A 23,870-nucleotide genomic window follows, 5' to 3' on the forward strand; every position below is an offset into this window, starting at 1 on the left:
GGATAAGATAAGATAATGCTTTAATTGTCCGACAACGAGGGAATGTGCAATGTTCCAGATGCAAGAGGGCAGTCAAAAATACACATCAGTCAAAAATAATAAAGAAGCATGCACTTCTAATAATTGTAATTGTAAGGAATGTAAAAAATATAAATGGAATAACCACATATAGAGTGTAAAAACCAGAATATGTATACAGTGTGAGAATATATACAGTGGAATGGATTGCACACAGTATGCAGGAGCCAGCTTTAGCTCTTGATAAATGGAGCTCAACAGTGACCGCCCACACTAGAGCAGCTCTGGTTGCAGAAGTAAATTCCCCATTTGTTTTCTTCATTTAGGTTTCAGAAAAGCCTTATGAATATGGTAAGTGGTCTGTGGTCTTTATACAGAGCTTTTCTAGTCCTGATGACCACTCAACTTTACAGTACAGTTTCTTTCCATTCACCCGTTCATGCAGTGCATCTATGGGCAGCACTTTTTTCTATGAGGGGCAATTTGGGGTTCCGTATCTTGCCCAAGGACACTTCGGCATGCAGGGGGGGGGGATGACTGGTTGGTATGAGAACGACCGCTTTACACCCTCAGCCACAGCTGAAGTGGCTGTAAAAAAGAGTTTTAAACCGGGAACCAGGTCGAGCAGCGATGCTATGAACTGTGAGCATAAAATATTTGGCTCTGGGCAAAAAATAAATAAAAAATTGGAAAACAGAAAAATGGGAAAAAAGTACTGACAGTCTACATTATTTAAGGGTGAAGGGACTGCACATTCCATAAACCATTGCAAATGAATAATAAAATTGTAAAAGTTGTTTTTGCTTTTCCTCATCTCTGAAAAATGCAACATGATGGAAACAGAAATCCTGGTTGCTCCGTGTTAAACGTAATACAAAGCTGAACAATCTGTTCGGAGCCGGCACAATTTTCCCGGTTGTGGTAAACATTTCCCTGGTAACAGCTGGAATAGTTGGAATAGCGACAGCTGTCACTATTACACCTGCGTATTGTGGGTACTTCTCCATAACATGCTTTTCTTAAAATGCAATTGATATCACACAGACTCTCTACAGCAGCATAATACATTGTTTCATAATCTCTTGTGATAAGACCAGTTTGGATGGTCAAAATGTGATGGTCGATAAACAAAAGCTCCCCTAAAGCTACAGCAGTAATGCCACGCAACGTGGCTGATCAGGCCCTGTGTGGGGGAGCCTATGTTTTTAATTATCATGACTCATGGGCTGCTTCCATATATTGCATTGTGGCCCTGTGTGTAATTACTGTGTGTGGATTTGGTGTCGCACCACTGATTCTCATCAACCGGCCACTGGAGTGCACCTCCGGGGGGCACATTGGCTTCAGCAGCCTCTCTCTCATCTCATCAACACGCTCCCTCAGCAGTTTATCATTTTTATTTTTTTTACAATGCAATGGCAGATGAATTACGACACAAATTTATTTTGAAACTAAAAAACGGGCCTAAATTTCTCAGTCTCTCTTAGTGAGGTGGCCTATGGCTCTGAAAGGTTTTGTGAATGTAAGACAGTAAATATTGGATTATACAGGTGACCTGATTAAACCTCCTTATCTCTTTGTGAATAGGCATTTGTGTTGTGTTGTGCACTGGACTGACACATGTTACTATCTTAGAGGAAGTGTTTTGGGCTGTTAGTGCATGATTTACTTGCAGGACTAGTTATGTAAAAGCTTTTTTCCTGTGGTAATACTGTCCCTTTAAAGTGTAGAGCTCCCACAAGACTTGAGGAACTTATAGGCGGTGGTACTGCAGACTTAATGACTGTTGAGGTGTGTATTGTTATTGTATGTGTATTGTGTAAATATGAATCAAATGTTAAAACATGTAATGTTAAAACACTAGATGAGAGTATAAAGTCAGTGAACACATTATGATGATATATCAGCAACACATGTCCTGATATGTGTGATTTTCCCCCGACACAGTGATCCCCTGTCCAAACGAATGATGATCCTTTTCCAGCACTGACGCAGCACTGTGGAGCGAGGTGTGGCTGTACGAGACTACAGTCGACTAAACTGTGCCAGAATGCACCTTGCACCATCCTAGAAGCCCTCAAAAATTCTGACAGTGTGGTAGTATGCTCGTTTCCCTCAGTTTGCCAGTTCCCAGTGTGCTAAACATTAGGCTTACTGCCAAACTGCACAATGTGGTAGAACTAACTGGTTCTTAGCACAACCTGGCTACCGTCTGCTCTTATCCATTTGGTCGATTTGTCTTCCGCTTTCACACTGTAGGGAAAACAAACGGGAACACACACAGATATACACACTTTCCGTTTCTCTACCCCTTTCCCAGAAACAGCACTGCCCTCATACTTCTTTCTTTAAACCATCCCATTTCATCTTACTCTCCCATGTTTCCCCCCCTCCCCTCCGTAGCTCCTCATCTCCCTCTCTCTGTTTGGCCCAGGTATTATTTGCTCTTACTCAGCTCTTCCGTGGCCTCCTTGTTGTTGCTTTTGCGGAACTCTCTGTGTGCTGTTCTGCAACCATTTGCCAAGTAAGCCGTTTGACTGTTGCTGCCTATTTCCTGCACCCGGAGATTTGTCAGTTGATCATGGGGCCAAAGGATAAGTCTGAACAAAACAAACATGCTGCATCGAATGCCTGATTTTAGCAACACGTTAAAGCCATTTTAGAAAGGGAAATGGTAAGAGAATTCAGTTTCTGGATAGTGAAGGCAAACTCTGCGCTTGTTTTCCGAGTAGCTGCATATAAAAGATAAGTATAGTGCATAGATGAGTTCCTGACCCAAAGTTGTGATACATGCTTTATTAATTATGGTATAGATAATTATCATTGTTTGTTTTTTTCTTGGCACATTTGCCAAAAACTGGTAACATGGTGTAAAAACTGATGGAATCACTGGAATCTTGCCTTGATATATTTTGCCATTTGCGGGCACATGAGTCACCCTCCCTCAAGACGCAGCAGGGAGCAAAGAGCTGTCAATATACAATTTGAAATAGTTTGTTAAAGGACTATGGCTGACTCATTCGACTCCCACATGCCCGGTAGGTTTTCCACAAAAAGGGAGTTCAGACAATGAGGAAAACGATGCTTGATTGCAGACAGAAGAAAATTTGGCTGACAGGCGGCCACATTGAAAGCGGCAACTTACTCAAAAAAGAAGAAGCAGCGGAAATAAGAGTCGATCTTGACTGTTCCTGGAACGAGATCAACTGCGGCTTACTCAGAAAACTGTAAAAGCTCAGACTCGGCTCGTAGAGCAGCGATGAGGAGGAACCTGAAGTCCCGCTCTAAGAGTAAATTAACTTTTACTGTCCTCAAATGTTAGTTGAAGCTGATCAGATTCCTTCAGCTACCTCAGATTTCACTAGCCTTTGATCAAACCGGGTCATACAATTGGAATGGCTATCATTAGGTTTTTATGGACTACAACCCCATTTACACAGGCAGGGATTTTGCACCTTCTTTCCACCTTGCTGTTCTGTATAAAAAGTACAAAGGTGGGGTGGAAGGGCATTGCTGTTGTCCGTTCATGTCGGTAGTAGGGGTCGTCACAAAGCCAGATTGTTGTCTATGGGACAGGGCAAAGATGCGGTTGAGTTACGTCATGCTTCCGATTCCAGAAAACCAGCATACAATTTCACCCATTAAGACCTAAGGGGCCAAAGAACACCACGCTCTCAAAGCAAAGCATTGTTTGAAACAGACCACCTAAAGCCCGAGGGTTTTCTGAAGAGCTCACAGAATTGCCAAGGTTTACAAAAGCTTCAATTTCTCAGCCTCTGAAGCAGATGCACACATGTAAGAAAAAAGAAAAACTTTACGAACTTCCCTAAACTTTATGACGATTTTTTAAAAAACAATACAGCTGACAAACTCACCAAGACCTCCCCTTCCTCCTCAAACATTTCTCCGACTGAGCCTAGTGAGCGGGTCAGCAGCAACATCACGTGGGTCTGAATGTTCAATATCTCTCCCCTGGCTTAGATTATCAGCCATTGCCTGAAGTGCTTCTTTGCAGGCTAAGAGCACTAACACAAAAAAACAAACTACATTTATCTTAATGCATTTTGCCTTTTCTGCAAGTATTTCAGGGAACCACAATTTATGCTTGATTTATCAGTCACATGTTTTCAAACAATGACGCACACTTCTCATCCGGCTGTAAAGGGAGAAGCACACACATGTTGTACCTGGTCTTAATGGATGAAAATCTAAATTCTTAATGGCAATATAACAGGAAAGGGGCTTTTGAATAGAGGTTGGCTTGTCACGTTTTTTTGTTCATCAGAGATGTGTCAGACATGTCAAACAAAGTGCTAATAAACATACTTATTGATTATTGGTAATAGGGTTCAGATTATTATCAGATATTGATAACAATTTAAGATCCGTATCTTGGCGCCCATCTCTATCATACTACATAACGTCTGACCCAATCTTAGGGTAGAAATGTTGTCCACTGTTACAAATGGCTCCAGTTAAAGCTGAGGTGAAAAGCCTGCTATCAAAGCTGAGCTCGCTTCTCTGATCCCCTCTGTCTTTTATGAGGCTTTATGGTCGAACATTGAACTGTGCAATGTACAAGCACTCTGGGGCCTGTACTCTTCATCTTGACTTTCCTCTGCAGTGGAACTTCTGTGACGGATCATCTCAGCACCTCAGGAAGCCCAGTTATTTGTATCAGCGGACAGGCCTGGTAATGGTATTTACCAAAGCCTCATTGCATGTCACTGGTGTTAATGCATAAATTACTGATGGATTGTAGCATTGCTGTCGGATTCCAAAATACTGTACTCCAACTGGAGAGAGTTTCATATTTATAAATACAGATAAATGAATCTTAGCAAAAAGGTAAATCAGCAACACTCATTAGGCCCGCCGCACTTCCGTCCACCATATATTTAGCTACTTCCCTCAATTTAAAAATCCTGGGGGAGCTTTCCTCTGGTTTAAGCAACCTTTCCAAACCCTTACACTCACAGCATGGTGCCAATCAGCAGGTTCTTTATTAACCTAATTAGATGCAACCAGGCTGTATTTTTACCACTGTCTGTTCTCCAGGTTTTTACATATTAGAACTTTTGTTCAGAACCTGATGCGGCCAAACAAAGTTGCTCTGGGGGTTCAAACCAGAAAAATTATAAATAATATTTGTTGACCAATTCTTCATGATGTATACTAAATTTAAAAAAAAAAAAATTGTTTCCACAACAACAAAAACACAAACAAAGTGAAAGAGGGACAAATTAATACATTTTGTTTTAATGCACAGGCATATCCTCCAGCCTGCAGACTCGCACACTGTAGCCCAGCTCCTGATCCACCAGCCTCCACTGTCCAAAACGTGTCTCGTTCAGATAACGAAGTCTGTTTGACTTACTATTAATTAGACGCACTTTGCATTCAGTAACACTCTCTCTGTGTCAGTAATAATGTTAGCTGATCTTACTGGTTCTCCTCTATGGACTGCATCAATCTACATTCTCACTGATAATTAGAGAAGAAGCAGTGGCTAATGTAACAATCAAGTTCCGTGTATCTTAAACGATCAAGGGACGTACAACTTGTTGGAAACTGACCCTCATGAGGCCATTGACATCCAGCCAGGGCAGGTACAGCCGTGCTCAAACAACTGATTGATAGATTCTTTATATTTCCTCTTAGGGAAATTGGTTTGCAGCAATAATCGCAGGGCATTTTCCACACACCAACAAAAAGCATCAACATAACCGATGATGTTAACAACAATCACATAACATCCACACTTATATGTTTTGGCTTCTCCATTTTCGAGCATTCCAAAATGGAGACTTTTGTAAACACTTTTTTAGAAAACAGTTTTTGTTTTTTATTCTAGAGAGGGAGAAATGGAGAGTTTTAAAAACAATATGGTGGAGACACCCACCTTCTGTTTCTGACCGGGTCTAATGTGATGACTCAACTCCCCGCAGTAGTTAAAGTGTGAATGTAGTGTAACGTTCATTGTGCAAGTGGTCATTATGATGTGTTTAATTGAGATCAAAGTCTGATTCCTGTCAGCTGAAGTTGTTGATTCTGTTAGATGCATTTCCCTAATTATAATAGAGTCCAACCTCGTGTGGACATCACTTTCAGCAGGGACAGCACGTGTCCTCCCGTGTACCCCACACAATCTTTTTAGAAAATCATCTTTTTGATAAACTTGTTGTCGTCGAGCGTTTCCAAAACATCTCTCCTCTCCTGACTCCACTCACAGAATATCTCTGGCTGAATGCCATCGCCTGGCAACTCCTGGCAAACAAGTTGGAAGACCTCTGTAGCTCAGAGACAGGTTATTACAAGTTAAGAAATATTATTAAATGCTTTTATTATAAAAGAATATGGATCAGAATTTCTTGGACCAGTTGGATTTCCAATTCTGAAGAGCTTGATAATACAGGTCCTGAGATAAATCTATGTCATGTGAGATCCTCAGTGTTGAACCTCTGGGAACAGCATCTTCTTCTTGCACAAACATAAATAGGAAAAGACGACGAGCATTAGCAGGAGTCCAATTTCCAGATGTTTTCATGGGTCCCCCCCGAGAGTAAATTAAATCACAACAGCAGAAATCCTGACTCAACATGAACCTCAGCTACTTGCTAATCAAATCCCAACTCACATCAGAACGCCTGATCCCCTGAACTCATCAGCTCTCACACTCCATGTGTTTGTTAGAAAAAGATGCAGAGAGCGAGTGGCACCAGCACACAAGCACTCTGCGCTGGATAAGTGTGTGTGTGTGTGGGGTGGGGGACGCAGGCGGGGGGAGCGAGAGTTGTGGAGTGTTTTATTCAGAAAACATAATCTTTTGATGATGAAAAAAGAGGGAAATGTTGCCCGGATTTCCATCCCATCAGTGTTGCATCTAACGTAATCTTCTTTGACGGAAAAGCTCTTTTTGATGTTTTATTGTCTCTGCGTAGCCGCAGGTTCTCCTACTCCTCATCTCTACCTCTCCCTCGCTCACTCAGGCACACAAACACTCACACACTCGCAGCAGGAGGCTAAGGGTGTAAATGTGCATTCAGAGAGAGAGAGTGTGTGTGTGTGTGCGTGTGCGTGTGCTTTTCTCAACGGGACTCGGTAAAGTAAGAATCCACATTTCACACTAGATCCTACAGGGAATCTAATGCATCAAAACTAGGAAAGGAAGGTAGTGTAAGTGAGCATACACAACTTGTACTTGTGTTATAATTTATCATTTGTTAGTTTCATTGCCAAGTAATCTTTTTTAATAAAATCATATATATATATATGATACTTGCAGCAAAGCAATTATTGAGACAGGAGTGATGTATTTAGCTTTGATGTGAATACAAGAATACAATTCTTGGAACAAACTGAAAAGAAACATGAGAAGTGGTTTGAGAAGTTTGGGATATTTTGATGCCTACAAAATTTGTATACTACAAAAAGCTATCATCAGTTGTCATTTTCTCCGTAGCTATGCTTCAGACGCGGTGAACAGCAGCTACCAGTTGGCCAGTAGGTGGCCCTCAGTGACACTGCCTTCTATTGAAAAATGAACGACCAAACGGCCATTACAACAACTGACTGTATAAAGATTACTGACATGGCAGCTCCCCAAAAGTGAAGCCAAAGCATCTTAATCGCCCCAAGTGGCTGCCTATAAGTCAGAAACTCCTCCCCCTCCATGTTAGAGGATGGGACATGGACCCAACTAAACAGTTAAAATACACTTCGATTTCTGAAAGATGGTTTCTGTCATTTTAGGTCTCATGTTTCCTGAGAGTTGGATTTGAATTACGTAAAAATGGGCTGAAACTTCATGAAGGACAGCTGAGATTGATTTGCGATTAGTTAAATGAGGGTATTGGTGGGACGTCACTACTGCAGCGACATCCCCTGATCACTTATCGCAGAGTCTGAGTCCATCTTAGGCCCAAATCGGGAATATTTTGACTTAATTTTTTGGTTATTGGGAGGAAGTAGGGAGCTGTCATCCATCTTCATTTACAGTCTAGGATTACAGCCCATGAAATATAGATAGGCGGCCTCTAGTGACCACAGTCAGTATGACAGCAGAAAAGTCAGGTGACAGTCATAGCGTCATATGTAAAACATACATAAAACACAAAACTAATACACAGGAGACCTCATTTGTTTCTCTGTTCATCGTTTTTGTTAATTTAGTTAGTAGCCATTTTAACCAAAAGCACCTTTTTATTACTGTAACCATGACGACATTGAGCACATTATAACAGCCTACTGAGTCATGGGAGTTGGAGTAATGGGCCCTACTTACCCACATCTACGCTCCCAGTGAGAACTGACAGTCAAAGCAGGCGCTCGTCTTTCACTTCGAGGCTCCAGGGGGTGAAATTTCAATGAAAAATAGATTTACGTCATGCACTCCTGTCAATTTGGAGTTCTATGTGAACTAGAGGTGGGAAAGCTCAAGGCAATTTAGTGAAGGCTTTTGCTGTTGGTTATTTTATGATTTTAAATTGAGTTGAGGCAAAATGGAAAGGAACACAGTCTCACACACACACACACACACACACACACACACACAAACTTTGTCCCTGTCATTTTTGTTTTGTTTTGGCAGATTTTGCTCTGCATTGCATTTTTAATAGCCAAACCTCTCTTTGATGGCAAATAGCTCATGTTGGAGGTTAAAGTGAAAGCTCGCTAGTATACTTTTTTTGCGTATTCACTTTCTGAGGACAAGGTCTCTGTATATTCACCTGCTGCTTTGCAGACACTTTATTTCACATGCAGGCTCCTCTTTAAACAGGAAATACGTCCATCAGTATGGCTTTCTCTGGGCGTGCAGTAGATTACTACCTCACATTCAAAAGCTGATTATCAGGGAGGTTGGTAGTTGGAGTTCTTGTCATCTTTAAAGTACTGCACAGAGGACTGTAAATTGTCAGCAATCAGACAGAGCGGAACTAGTAATAAAAAGTTTAAACTTATTGTTAATGCTCATTATTTTCTGACACAAAAATAATAAAATGTTCAATTTAGAAATACTGAAGATTTTAGTTCATTGTCTATTTAATTCATGTTCATCAGTGAAGTTAACCGGTAACATAGCACGAAGCAGAAGTAATATTATTGTAGTTTCACTTTATTATGCTGAAGCATGACTTGTCATTATATGTAATGGCAAATCATAAGGCTGATAAAGCTTATTTCTGTTTTGCTACAGACCTCAATAATAATTGTAATAAATGTAATAATAATAAAACAATAATTGTCCAAATTTTTGACATGTTCCTTCATAAATTGAATTCTGAGAAAGCATTACTAAAAAACTATAAAACTATGTATTTATGACATGTCTTTTTTAAACATCTTTAATGGAAATGATTGGAATCAGAAAATATTGGCAGACAGAGACAGGTTATTGGTTCTGGTCTGAAACCCTTCACCCCATAAGAAAAAACACAAACTAATCATCACTGTGCATGTGTTGTATAAGTGAGCTGTTTGTCGTCTGCTGTGCCCTGGCAGCCAGCATGTGAATGAAATGCAGTATTATACTTTCAAAGATACTGTCCACCCTGTTAGCTTTGTTCTTTCACTTGAATGTATGCATGTCTCTCTCTGTGTCACGCTGTTTGGGTTTTTCCTCTGTGCCCTCTTCATCTTTCCCTCTGCGTCCCTGCCTCTCTGTCTCTGTGTGAACCCACTTTGTGTTTAAGACCAGTGGTAATGTAGGCGGCGTTCGGTGCTTCTTTTGTTTCATCCCTTCATGAAACAGAGAGGTTAACACGTCAAACAGACTGCAAAGACCCTGTGTGTTTGTATGGCGAGGCGGTGTGACTCACATTTGTGTTACACAGGATTCATTTGGGCCAGTGGTGGGCCGTGCACACACACACACACACACACACACACACACACACACACACACACACACACACACACACACACACGCACCACACAGTGTGTACAACAGGCAAGTGTTGCCCCCTGACTGTTTCCATCACGGAGCCACAGGCTTGTTTCTGCCTCACTGCTCTGTCCACGCTAAGCACTCTGTGATGTTTTGGACCACAGAAGAAAAGTCAATGGCGTCACATGTGGTGCCCCACCAGCCCTAAAGCTTAATTCAGACTCTGCAAGACTACTAAATCATGATTGAACATAAGGAAATTAAGACATTTTTAAACATTGAATATTACTTAAATAAAAGGCCCAATCCCATTTCACCCCGCAGCCTACCCCTTGTTTTCGAGGGTTATCTTTCCCCTTGAAATGGAGTCACATGGGGTAGTGGTTGAAATCTTCCACTACGCGAAAATCTGACACGTCATCGGTAGTCGTCGATGTAAACAGACGAGACAACATTTTTTGCCGGGGATGTCATTGTATAAACATTGCTAAGATCTTAAATAAACCAATGCTATTGTTTGCAGTTACTAAAGTGACAAACCTATATTATCCCAGAATAAGAGCGCTAGCATGCTAACACAAGGACGCTCGCTATCTTTCTTTTTCAGGTTGTTGTGAAAACAATTACCATAATACATTGAAATTATATTAAACTAAGATATTACAATCATTATTCCTAAATCCTTAATAATGGAGTAATTGATACATTTGTGGGTTTCTGTCCGAGCTTTCCGGTGATTCGCAAGGCATTCAGAGAAATTTCCATTCCCCTAGGTTTGAAGTGAAGGGCGGCATTGGGACAGCACTCCTACACGTGAACGTGCAAAACGAAGGGGAAGGAGTAGGGCCAAGGGGTGAAATGGGATTGGGCCTCTATTTTTGTATTGTCTTTCCTCAAACAAAACAAATTTGGAGCCAATTGGTCTGACAGGGAAATTTGCCTCTAGGGGGCAACAGCCAACATTCACTAGTTTATTTTATCACACAAGTCGAAGGTTTCTCTACAAGAAACACGAACAGCGATTATCTTTGTAAGTGTTTCAGGTCCAGATGTCTAATCTCTATTAACTTCTATCTGCATATGAATACAGATAGATCAAAAAGCTGATAGCTGATGCACTCACACTTACACCTACAGTCAATTTATCAATCAATCAATCAAATTTTATTTGTATAGCCCATATTCACAAATCACAATTTGTCTCATAGGGAATTTAGAGTCTCCAATTGACCTAACCTCAACGTGCATGTCTTGGACTATGGGAGGAAGCTGGAGTACCCTGAGAAATATGACAGGCACCAGGTTGAACTGCACACCAAGAGACACAGAAGATTGATTGTCTCTGTATGTTGGCCCTGTGATGGGCTGGCGACCTGTCCAGGGTATACCTCGCCTCTTCCCTAATGTCAGCTGAGATTGGCTGCCCCCGTGACCCTTAAATGGATAAGCGGTAAAGATGATGGATGGATATCCAACGCATTTCTGTCAATGTGTTCCACCTCTTTTGCTCGCCACGCGGACTGTTAACCTGCGAGCAACCTAGGCCTGCTCAAACATGATTGGTCAAACTAGAAACAGAAACTAGAAGGCGTTAGGCCTCAAAATCGTGTCCCCTTCGCAAACAGATTCTGCATATTCACATGCAGAATCTGTTTCCTCTTGATCTGCATTCATCCAATACACCGTCTAATCGGTTGAGCTGCCAATTAAGGCATCACACAATGGAGGCTGGTCCTGTTTCCTGCGATCAATAACTGTAATCACATATCATTAGAGCTGGAGAGACCTTTAGCCAGTCTCTTCCACTATTATAAGAAATTAAATTAGGTCTAATATTTGTGGTGCCAATACGAAGGGGACACACTGAGATATTTTTAGTTTATTCAGCTTCTTCTTGTTACGGCTCACATGAGACTATTACAGCAATATGAGCCTGTGCCAGCTCGACTGGTCCAGTACGGCAGATGGCAACAAAGAAGCGGAGATCAATGAGAAGGTGGTGGTAGCCTAACTGTATATTACTGTACCGAACACAGAAGAAAATTAATATTCAGCTATATCATTACATTTAAGTGTTTAAACAGTCCAACGTTTGTTCTCCCTGCCAAAGTGTTTTCCTAATGGATCTTTGTACTCGAGAAGCAGATTAAGTAGCAAAGCTGGGCTGAGTTTGTTTGTTTTTCTGATCTAACTGTTGAGTAAGTGTAAGAGTTGTGTGTATCTGTATCTGGAGTCAGGGCTTAGCCATAGCGTACCATGCAAGTCAACACCATCTCTATGTGAGCTGGAGCGCTCCAAGCTGAGTTTCAGGTCTGTTTTTTTGTGTCCATTCTCGAGGATCTGATTCATGAGTTGAATCTGACAAGAGTCCACACCTCTGATGGTACATGTGGAAATCTGTAGTAAAATCTAACTATAACAACTAATGAATGTTGGCACCTAAACACTTATAGTTAATGGGAGAAGGCTCTGTTAGAGCATAAGTTTGGTTGAAGTGTCTTTCCATGGAAATTTAAATAAAATACCTTTAGAACGCAGTGCTCGGAGGCAGCGGTAAGGCCTAACCACACCCACCCACTACCACCCCACTCACCACAGACCTGCAACACACAAATTACCTTGCAAAAGCTAAGTTATTTAGACTGCCTAGCTTTGAGCTACTACTCCAGTTGCAGCACACACACTTTGGTTCAAACGTCCCGAGGCGTTTGAACCACCGGCACAGGCAACCGGTGCCGAGAAAACTAGACCCTGTCTGTAGAGGGCAGTGGCCGAGGGGCTGAAGATGATGGGGGACGTCCCTGAATATAAGACAATGCATTGGTTTAAGGTTTGTGGAGCTTTATTTTGAGCAGTCACTAGTCGCAGGGACCACCAACCTTAGAATATAGGATTTTTCAATTATATACAAATGTCATGACGTCCCAAGTGGCTGATTCCAAATAAGCATTGGCCCTGCAAAGTTTGAGAAAGTTTGAAGCACTAGGTGGCGTTATGAATCGTGTTCAACCTTAATCGTGTTCAACATTAATGTATTACATCAGGGTGAGGGTCATTTGAGTCATTGGATATTTTTTTTTACAGCTTTAAAAAACTCAACTAAGTGTGCAGCATCACTTTAACTACCATTACAGTATCCTTCATGGAGGAGATGAGGGCATTATCTAGAAACCCACATGAAAAAAAAAAACATGTTGTGTATAAAGTACATGATAGTTAATTTGAGTTAATTTGTATATGTGATTGCCAAAAATCGACTGACTCCAAACAGCCTCTCATGTGGAGGCACAGTGGGATTTCTCCTCAGACAACAGCCGCCACCAGAGAGAATACCCAACACTCAGGAAAGTGCAGCTATCGCGACCTCATCCATTGATAGTTTTCGAGCTTGTTTTAGGCTGTAGCAGCTGATGTAACTAGTGCGATGATGAGATTAAAGGATTTAACGGATTAGGGTTAGCCCAGGAAAATGTAGCCAACATGGATTCCCATCTCCATTACCCCTTATTAAAAGCTAATGAGAGCAGCCAATTTTGCTCTGGCTCTGTGGAGAGTTAATGCAGAGAGAAGCCCGCCGGCATCCTAAATGATAATCAGATAGAGTATTAGCATTAGTAAATGTCAATGGAGTACAGTAAGAAACACAGGAGGAGAGCTGTTTTCTCTTTAGTGTTTACTAACTGCCGGCTTCCTGTTCCATGACGCATGTAAAAATAACTAGGTGCCAGCGCATGTAATTATAATTATGATCTGATTACAGAACTACGAGTTTGATCAGGGCTGTCAGTCTCTTCATTCATCTACCCACTGTCCTGTCATGCACATTATCTCCACCATCACTGATCAGGCTTATGGAACGATGTTCCACATGACTCCACTCAGAATTACATTCATTAGCATTTTCATCACTGCACAGCAAAGGATCAATATTTCATATCGGCTGGTTTTTGTGTAAACAATTAACTTCACATAGACAATCACATAGAAAATGCTCAAGACCCTCAGCTAAGAGTAGTGTTATTTTGTCGTTTTTATCTGGTCGTGGAAAAAGGCAACATTTCACTCGGGTTTGGCGCTGTTGCCTTGGAGCTCATGTTGTCAGGCCCCCGCTGGCCTTGTTTCTCTGCCACTGTCATTGTTTTCATACAGACTGAGAGGAAGTGTGCCAGTGGTCTTGAGGAGCACGTAGTGGGATGCCTTGGCTGAAATACTAGAGTGCTTTGTTGTTGTGGGTAGCAGGGGATGCAGCAATCAAATCAACAAGGGAAAAAAAAAACAATCTCAGGAATTTAGGCACGCACTTTGGAGGCACACACTACCCAAACACGGAGGCAATGAATCTCTGATGGCGCGGAGGAGAGACGAGAGGCAGCACTCAATTCTGACATAACCGCAGTTACATATGAGTGAGTCATGGCTGGATTGGGTCTGAAATAAGGGCTCATCCTGATTTTTAGAGCTTCCTGAAGTGATGAGGGAATTGATTGAGGATGAGCTGGAGGGACAGGATGCTGTACTGGTTACTAAGTAACTGACAATTACTTTGCGTCAAACTGGAAACAGCTGCTGAAAGGAAAGAGAATCAACATCTATATGTCATTCAAGAGACGTCTGTCGGTAACAGTTGACACACATCTCATTTGCGACAGCAAATTGCTTTGCAGGATGTGTAATTAACAACATACGACAAATGTCATTTGCTTTTTGCTGGAATATCAGATTTTGCCATACAACATCTGCTTGTACTGACTACGGCACAAAACCATGAGTGTTTCAATAACCTTAAACCAGACACACATACTCTACCATTTCTAACAATAACTCCTCAATCCATCTACTTTCAATTGTGTTACAAACTGTTTCTTCTAATCAATGTTGTAAAAACAGTTATTTTGCTGGGAGAGGGATCCCTCCCATGTGGCTCTCTCTGAGGTTTCTACGCGTTTCCCCTGTTAATAGGTTTTTTTGGGGAGTTTTTCCTTACTCTTGTTGAAGGACAGAGGATATCACACCTTGTTAAACCCAATGAGACAAATGGTGATTTGTAAATATGGGCTATACAAATCAAATTTGATTGATTGAAACCAAACTGACTTTGTTGAAAACCGAACCACACAAAATAATTTAAAGCTTCAAGTCTTTTGGACATTCACCTTCCTGCCTCTTGGATACTGTACATGAATGGAATGCAGCATTCATTCATTAAAAACATCACATCCAAACATAATCGTGGCAGGGATTTCAGGGGTTTGCTAGCACCAATTGGGGAAACAATTAAGATGATTGTATGAGAACATAATTATTAAAGTAAAGAGTTGCTCCGATTAAACAGGGAGTTGCTCCAAATAGTTACTCAACCTAAACAAGCAAGAAAAGCTTGGCGATTGCCTTCCAGGAGACGAACGCCCAGGCCTCACTGGCTGCGTGGGCGTGTATGTCGCAGGACGTGCTTTTCATTTCAGTGTCTATGTTGACAGGTGGGAGCAGCCCCACTGCCTGCAAGAGACAAGCCTCTCAGGTGCCTGCGTTTGAGCTGCACTACTCTTTTGTTCAGAGCAAAATAGACAATGAAAATGACCTTTCACCACAGTTGCTACCGGTTGAACATGTCACAAACATAAATATTTGCAACACTTCCTGTACCTGTTTCAAAGTAAAAGCAATCCAGGGTTTCTGTTGTCTGAATCAATTAATTTGTTTTAACAAGGTTTTCATTTTCATTGCAGGACCAGAAAATGCACGGCTTCATACTGTGGGGTCCTGACATTTTGTTGAGTACATTGTCCTTCTTATATTTTTTGAAAAAATAGGGTATTCAAACATGTAGCAGCTCATGTTGCAGCTCAGCAGCAGACACGCTCCCTGGAACAACAACAGATGCGTTTGAGACGCAGCAGATCATTGAGGCAGCTGTCACATGCTGCAGACACTCCCAGAGCGTCAGGGCATTTTCACACCTGGTTTCACATTGAAATGCAGGGACCGGACTAAAGACTTTTGTAGATATATGTATGTCCTGTTGTTATCACCTACGTGGGCTGTTTCTATCTATTCTTGACATCGTTTGTTAGCGGACTTGTCTTTGAATGGAGAAAATAGGTTCACTTTGTTAATTTCATTGTCACTGTCACTGTCATTATCATATCACTATCAGCAAAATGAACGTCTTCGTCATTCAAACATTGCATTGTCCGATGTAAAGACTGCAAGCAATCCTGTGAGCTTCCTGCCCTTCTTGTTCTCCTTTTATTGTTTAACGCTGCTGCAATTAACTGTCCAATAAAAGGTTTTCACACTGCAACGAAACATTCAGTTGAGACTACCTATTTAGGCCGGATGTAATTTTGGTCATCGTTCACACCTTCCGTGTTTGGTCCTGACATTTGGACTTTTCAAATAACCTTTACAAAATAAAATCCTAGGAGGTTGACAACAGGAAGAGTGAGGAAGAAAATAAATAGCCAAAAATAAGAAGTCAGAAAAGTTCGTATTTCTGTCTCGGAGAAAGCGGCACACATCAGGAGGAGTTTGCCATGTTGCCTTATCACGGTTCAATGAAAGTGTCCTGCAGCTAAAAGCAGAGTCATATGACAATCTGCCCCACTTATGGAAACTTCACCTGTCATTTCACACTTCACTTCCCTTTCATCTGTAAGTGATGCTGTCATTTCCATTTCATTCAAGTGGAGGCAGAGGGAGAGTGAGAGGAAGGGAAGGCAGCAGTGAGGGAGGAAGACGGAGGGAGACAGGAAAAGACTTGTCATTCTGTATTTGTAAAAGTAAAAGCACCTGAGACTGTGCACACGGGGACGTAGTCAGCTGAATAAACTGATGGATGAGGAACTGATAAAAGTAGCTTTTGATGAAGATGTGTCTCACCTCCTGCTGTCCAAGTGACCAGAGGAACAGCAGAGAACTGAAACAGGCACCAGCGGAGAGTGGCTGTATAAATGCAAACCAGCCTGTCACACATCTCCAGCTGACTTTGCTATTGATGAAAAAAAACAGCCAGGAAGAGAGAGGGAGAAAAAAACAGCCAGGAAGAGAGAGGGAGTGAGCCATGATTCACTTCAAAAGGGGCCGTATGGAAATGTTTGAAAAGTCTTTTGAAACCAAGTCACAGTCCCCTCCTACAACATCCAAGACCAAGAAGCCACAGATAATTATAATATATAAGGGAAACTCTACGTTTATGACAGAACAAATGCACGTGACAACATTCAAGTTATGCTCTAAAAGAATATTTTGAGTTTTAAAGAGCTAATGAACTGAGGAAGGGAAGGATACACATCTCCAAGTTCAGAAAATGGAAATTCAAACTGCAGCCGTAGGTGGATAGAGTGTAAATCAATCACATTTGGTTTTCAATTAGCAATAATGATAATAGTGACAGGGGAAGACATGACCTGTGGAGCTGGTGAGGGACTCCACTGCATCATGTACATACCACACATCCAACAGCCTCTGGACACAGGCACAAACCACCTGTCTCTGCACTCACTGTCCAAAGAGGGACTTCTGTGTCCAACCCTAAGAATTGTGGGACTATCTAAGAATTGATCTAGTTGCATCTTTGGAGTTCTCGTCTTTATATTTCTCAAACGGAAACGAGAAATAAATGACAATGATGGCTGAGTTCACCTTTGCGTCAGTCCTAATCTCTACCTGTCAGGTTCTTCACACTAAGGACTGTTTTTGGCTTCCACCTGTACATCACCTACAACCTTCACTAGACCACAAAACATCTCACACTGTGAAAAGGGTGAACCAGAGCCTCTATTCCCTGAGGACGCTGACGAAAGATACACTCAGTCCAAAGTGTTGTTTAGACGTTCTGCAGGTGTGCAGTGGACAGCATCGGGGCGTGGTACAGCAGCTGCACCAAACAGGAGAGCTCTTAAAGGGGTGGTACATGTCTGCCCTGCTCCACTGGCAGCCATCTCCCCACCGTTGGAGACATTAATACAGAAAGGTGTTGACGTTGACTTTGACCTTTCTCTCATCATAAACGCTGATAAAGCAGTGTTGTCATGATGCTGTATCTTCATTTTGTCAGATCAATTTGCAAAGTCTTACAAGACCAACCTCTCGGACATTGATGTGTACCTATTAGCGGGTAACATTCAGGAGCTTGGTCACATTTACTGTTAGTTCTGAAAACAGATTCAGAGAAAAATATAGACACATTCATATACGTTAATGTCATCATGTTGTAAAGTCACTTCAGAGATCTATATAGAAACAACTTACAAACACACGCATGGACTGAACATTTAAACAGCATTTTTTTAGAATGAGCAGGAATTGTGTGGGTCCAACTATGACCACTGACCACAATAAGTAAAGATACGTAGCGCTAATGTTAACATTCTATAAATAACAATGATTAATTAATTATTTACAGTCATCACATGGATGCGGCTCCCTCTGTACCTTGCTGAAACTATTCACCTCATCCTACTCATCCTATTGCAGTAATTATCCTGCTTAGATGTATGTGTTCAACAGCGTTGTATGTGATCCAGAGTAGACAGGCCGAATTCTGTCGTCTCTTCATGAATAATATTCTTTTTGAAGCTTCACGATAAAACGAATTTCAGAGTCTTGTTTAATGCATTGATGTCTCAGGATTATAAAAGACATGGAAGGACTGTGTTGGATCCTGGACATGCTACAGCTCTGCAGAAGGTGACTTTTTTTAAATTTGAAAATATTTTTTTATGAGTTGAGAGTTAGGAGCTGTCATGAAGGACGTTATCCCGTCACATCTTTTAAATTGCACCGCCCCAGAAAGGTGAGAGCTGGCTGCACGGACAGTCGTGTTTCTATGACTATAATGAACCTTTGCTATATATTATTTATATTACAAGTTGTAATTACTGCTCCTTAAACTAGTTAAGGCCTGAATTCCATTTTCCCCTGGTCCTGCTGAGCTCATGATTCAGAAGAGAAAGAATCAGCAAAAAGGGACTGAAGCAAAATGCGTCGGAGTCACAATGTACAACTGTCACATCTCCCTGTTCTGTGACTCAAAAATTAACACCATTTTTTTCCATTTATCTTTTCACAGATTACATGAAGGCAGGTTTAAAAGTTCTGCTTTAATCTGCCAGAGACGATACATTCACCATTCCCTCTGTATCTGTTCAGCTGCTCTTTAAAGAATCCACCTCCAGAACAATGTTTTATTTAGTTGAATTAGCAGAGTCCGCATGAATGTCAGCAGCGGAGCGAGCTTACTGGAAAATGAATTCACAGCCGAGATAAAAAAGACAGAAAAAATATCTCCAAAACAGCTTGTTTCTAATTAATTAGTTAATAAAATGTCCAGACAGGCCAGTCAGAGAAGAGGGGACACACTAAAAGCTGTTGGGATTCACAAAATGCAATCTAAAGTCTCCTTTAGCTTCACACACACACACCACACAGTCCGTTATCAGCAGAAAGGAGACACTGCTGTCACACAGGTCCGGCGAGCAGTAGCGATGGAAATTAAATTTCACCCATCCAGCAAATTTTGATACAAAGAGCTATGTTTGACAATACGTTTTTAAGTAAAAGTAACAGAGAGCAGCATTTCATTACATGCTCTCATGCACATAGATTATTTGATGAATTTAGGAGGCAGTGCTGCATTATTCAAACTGTAGAGAGTTCAATGTAAGAATCATTTTGTTTCTTTTATTTGGTGATATGTACTTGAAGTTGATGTTTGCCTGGTCGGGGGTTTTGTTTTTCAAAATGAAAATCTGTGACTAGTGTTATTTAGAACTGGTACTGGGTGGGAGTTGTTGCCAAGAGGTCACGTGTTCAAATCCCTGGATGGCAGTGAGAATGACGGATGGGGGAGAAGTGAATAAACACTTGAGAAAGGTACTTAACCCCCCAAACTGCTCACCAGGCACTGCAGCATGGCTGCCCAGTGCTCTGGGTGTGGGCGTATGCTCACTACTCATGAAATGGTTACATTTCCTGGAAAAAGATGAAATGCCACATAAATGCTGGACTAAAATAACTCCTCTCTGAACATTATTCTGAAGCTGTGAAGAAAAGGACATTTATGCAACTTATCTTTTAACGCTCAAACCTACATTTACATTTTGTCCACACGGTTATAAAGGAACTGGAAGGAGCCGTTCAAATGATAGTAATGAAAGGTGACTTCACCAAGATATGCTTGATGTACTTTTACAGTACTATGAAGCTTTGTGTAAGTTCAGGCAGGACACAGGAGTCATATGGCCCAGCTGCAATCAGCTGACAGTCAGCTGATTGTGGTCCAATCAGCCACACTCAGTCCAAAGTGTTGTTCAGACGGATTTCCTTTTGATTTTTCTGGTACAAATGGTTTAATAATGACAAGGGTGTTCCTTACTGTAGTCAAAGCTATAATTGTAACTTGATGGAAACAAATGCTAAACACCTCATCTAAAGTTTAAAGACTCAGAAACATCAGATTCAATTAAATTTCAGATTCAGATTAAAATGTTATAACGCAGGGCTGATGAGTTGTATGAATATACATATATATGTGTGGACTCTGACCCTGGTACGAAGTGGCTCAGATTTTTTCTTGTGTCAACATGTTACAAAGAAGGCATATCTACCTTTTTCCACATTAGTCACCAGATTCATATCATAAACTTGAGGTTTTATATTTTCAAAACGTACCATGCAACTTTGAACTTGTGATGCAGACCAAGTTCACGAGTTTAAGGCAGCAGGGAAACTTCTGTGTCTAAGTCAAGCCAGTTTGAGACAACTAAAAGCTTATTAGCTGTGAATTATTACATAAGTGGTAATGAATAATATTTTTAAAGGTAGAAAAAAAGTAATTCACCTCATATCATGTTCTAGGTTAGTTCAACAGTAATTCAGTAGAAGCAGTTTACCTATTTTTTCCTATTTCTTTAGTTTTGGAGCCAAAATATTTGTTTTCACAGCGCTCATACATGAGGGTGCAGAACTTTCTTACCTGTAAATCTTGTATCTGGTAGAAAATCCCTGCTGGAACCGCTCTCTGAACTCTGTGTACTCCGGACATCTGTGGAAAGGTCCCTTCTCTGACAGCAGCCAGTCCAGCTGCCCCCCACTCTGCCTCGTGCTGAAGCCCCACGATGAGGTGCTGGAGGGGGACGAGGAGGAAGAGGAGGAGGACGAGGAGGATGACGAGGATGAGGCAGACGTTAGCGAACTATGGATTGGCTTCCCGCTGTGTCCCCCGCCGCCCACTTGTTCAGCTCGGGTGGGCCATGGCTGCCATAGCAACACCCAAGGCAACCATAGGAGCATCAAGGAGGACGCTGACCATCTAGCAAGGCAGGCAGAGCCATGGGAGCACCTCTCTCTTCTCATTGGCCAAGGAGTTGCCATGGTCCCGGTGGTGATGTACTAGGGCACCTGGGACCGGCATTTCTTCTGACAGTCACCTCCCACTGGCCTGAAAAACCAAACACAGAAACATTTGCCGTTAATTACAAGAACAATGATAACAGAGATTAAAACACTTAGTTTAGAATTTTAACCTCCACCGAGAAGGTCATTCTTTCATCCCTATACACACAAGATTACCCAAAAACCACAGAAAATCACGGATCTTGATCACAACTGTCTATATTTAGGGAACTCATATCTATGTGTCTCGTACAGCTTGTTTTACTTTTAGGGGCCTACTGGGCTATGTGCCATGCTTGAATAAATAATTATTTCTGTCTTAGTTACAGTTTGTTATGATTGTAAGACTCTGCAGTCTAAACATTGTGTTTTCAGTTCAGAATAATATTTATCTAGTTTAATTTAATCGTAGCAGTATGACTCCTTGTCGGTTCGGACTCATGGACGGTTTCCTCTGCACATCCTGGACACATGTTGTTATAAAACCATGAACAATAATTAAATGCAGTAATCAGAGAGAATTGCTTTTTTTCTCTTTTAATTCCATAAAATATTTATCCCACTGATCAGCTCAGTGCTTTTGGTTGATATCCCGGGAACAATTTGCACTTTTATGTGGCAGATGTCTCAGATCAGGAAACAATTCTGATGCAGTTCAACAGTATCTCCGTAAGCGTCTTTGTTAGTCAAGCCTACAAATCACAGTTGGCATTACTCCCCAGTTCCTCTGAGGGACACATGGAGGTAATTTATATTTATTGCAAAATAAATCTGTTTGGTAATGAGCACCACTAAAGCACAATAAACCAAAGAAATTGCTGTTCCCCGTGTCTGAATCAATTCTTAATATGATACGCTTACATGCTTTGGATTCTTAATAAAAGGTCCTTTAAGAAATTATCACAAATTTCCAGCAAACTACTGTTACGTGATGAGTTGTGTCGACATCTACGTTCTGCACTAAGTGCTCCACATATCTACTCCTTCTTTCACACAGCACCACCAACACCAGCATTTAGCTGTGAGTGGCTGTAAAACAATTAATAATAAAATAAAATAATATGATGATAAAGCCTTCTATTGGTAATAAATAAGTGTAAAATAATAAACAGGCATTAATAAACTTGTTCACAAATTATTTTTAATGTATAAATACAAAGATAAAATTAAGTAAAGTAATTAATTATTAGATTAGATCAAAAGATGAATCATGAAATCAAATTTACAAATTTAATTTCAGTCCATCAATAGATGGTTCAAATGATTTTAAAAGAGGGACGGAAACAATCAATAAGTACTTATTCATCTGTCAATGAAAGCTGTCATGCAGCCAGTGCAGCAGTTGAGTATCTGTTCCCACACATACTTCGTAGAAACGACTGGAAAACAGAAGGGAAAAAGAAACAAAAAGGACGGGACCATTGATTGAAAAAAGACCAAGGACATCACCAAATCACCAAAACCACGGCAACTGCAGCCAGTCACAGAAGCATTTCAGCCCCTCCTCTTCCTCCTGGAGAAAGACTGTTTGTGTGACAACACGCCACCAATCAGTCATGTAGTAAGAACTCAAAAGTATTGTAAGGTTACATCTACATTAATATGTTTTTGTTTAAAAAAAGCATTAACCCGGCTACAGATACGCCTGGCCTCCACATCCCTGGAGTTTTAGAGTTGCTAAAATGGAAAAAATGCGGAGCGCTGCTGGCCCTGGTTTAGGTATTTTTTTTGTCTGGACGGCAGAAATTGAGATGTTTGGAAACCACGACGCACACACTCACAACTGCTTGCTGATTGAGTCTTTTTTGTTATAACATAACCTTTCCTGATTCATCAGGCTCCTATCAAATGACAAAACATCCGCCTTGGCTACCAACCAGCCTTGGCTACCAGTATAGAATGCAAGCTGGACATCAGTGTTGCTGATCCTGTCGTCTTTGCTAAAAACTGCTGTGCAGTTAAATTCTGCATTTTACAATGATGCACCTGCTTACATGTGTAAGAGATGAGCTATTATAGAAACAATCTGCGACAATTCCCAAGTCCCAGGAGGACCTGACCATGACACACTTGCCTTCATGTTTACACCGACACACGCATGCCCAGTGTACATGAGTGGTCATTTGATATGTGTTTTCAGGCAAGTTAGTATGGATGAGGATTCAAACTGATATAGAGCCAAAACGCTCAGGTGAACAGAGATTATCTCAGGTTCAAAACGCCGTTTTCAAATGAAAACGCAGTAGCATATGGATGTAGCCTAAGACTCCAGATCAGGAGTCATGTCATGTCATGTGAACTTACATCTATATATAGTTTATACACAGCAAAATAAAATAAATTGAGCCAGACACGTACCATACACTGGCAAAGCTGTTTCTATAAAAGTGCTGCTGAAGTTTGCCTCACACACCGTGTGTTCATTTGATGGCTTTGTAAAGTGTGTGCATGAATTAATGGCTAACATCAAATCTCACATGAAATGAAAAGCTTTGTTTATCGGTCCATGAATCAAACAAAAGAGCATCTTCATACTACATAAAGTATGATCACTGACCCTGAGACAACACAG

At 41.1% G+C, this 23,870-nt stretch overlaps 1 protein-coding gene and 1 long non-coding RNA gene across 2 annotated transcripts in view; both read right to left on the bottom strand.

Annotated features, from left to right (window-relative positions):
* The window catches only part of LOC117778781, a 346,339-nt gene that overhangs the window by 199,919 nt on the left and 122,550 nt on the right, over nucleotides 1-23,870 (bottom strand). The window lies entirely within an intron of this gene.
* Nucleotides 1-23,870, bottom strand: part of brinp2 (bone morphogenetic protein/retinoic acid inducible neural-specific 2) — a 220,918-nt gene that overhangs the window by 110,403 nt on the left and 86,645 nt on the right. Inside the window, exon 2 of the mRNA XM_034614569.1 lies at nucleotides 20,880-21,344. Coding sequence (XP_034470460.1) covers nucleotides 20,880-21,277 — 398 coding nt within the window. The 5' untranslated portion in view covers nucleotides 21,278-21,344. The remainder of the gene's footprint in view (nucleotides 1-20,879; nucleotides 21,345-23,870) is intronic.

The sequence above is a fragment of the Hippoglossus hippoglossus genome, chromosome 17 (assembly GCF_009819705.1).
Source record: "Hippoglossus hippoglossus isolate fHipHip1 chromosome 17, fHipHip1.pri, whole genome shotgun sequence".
Taxonomy (NCBI): Eukaryota; Metazoa; Chordata; class Actinopteri; order Pleuronectiformes; family Pleuronectidae; genus Hippoglossus; species Hippoglossus hippoglossus.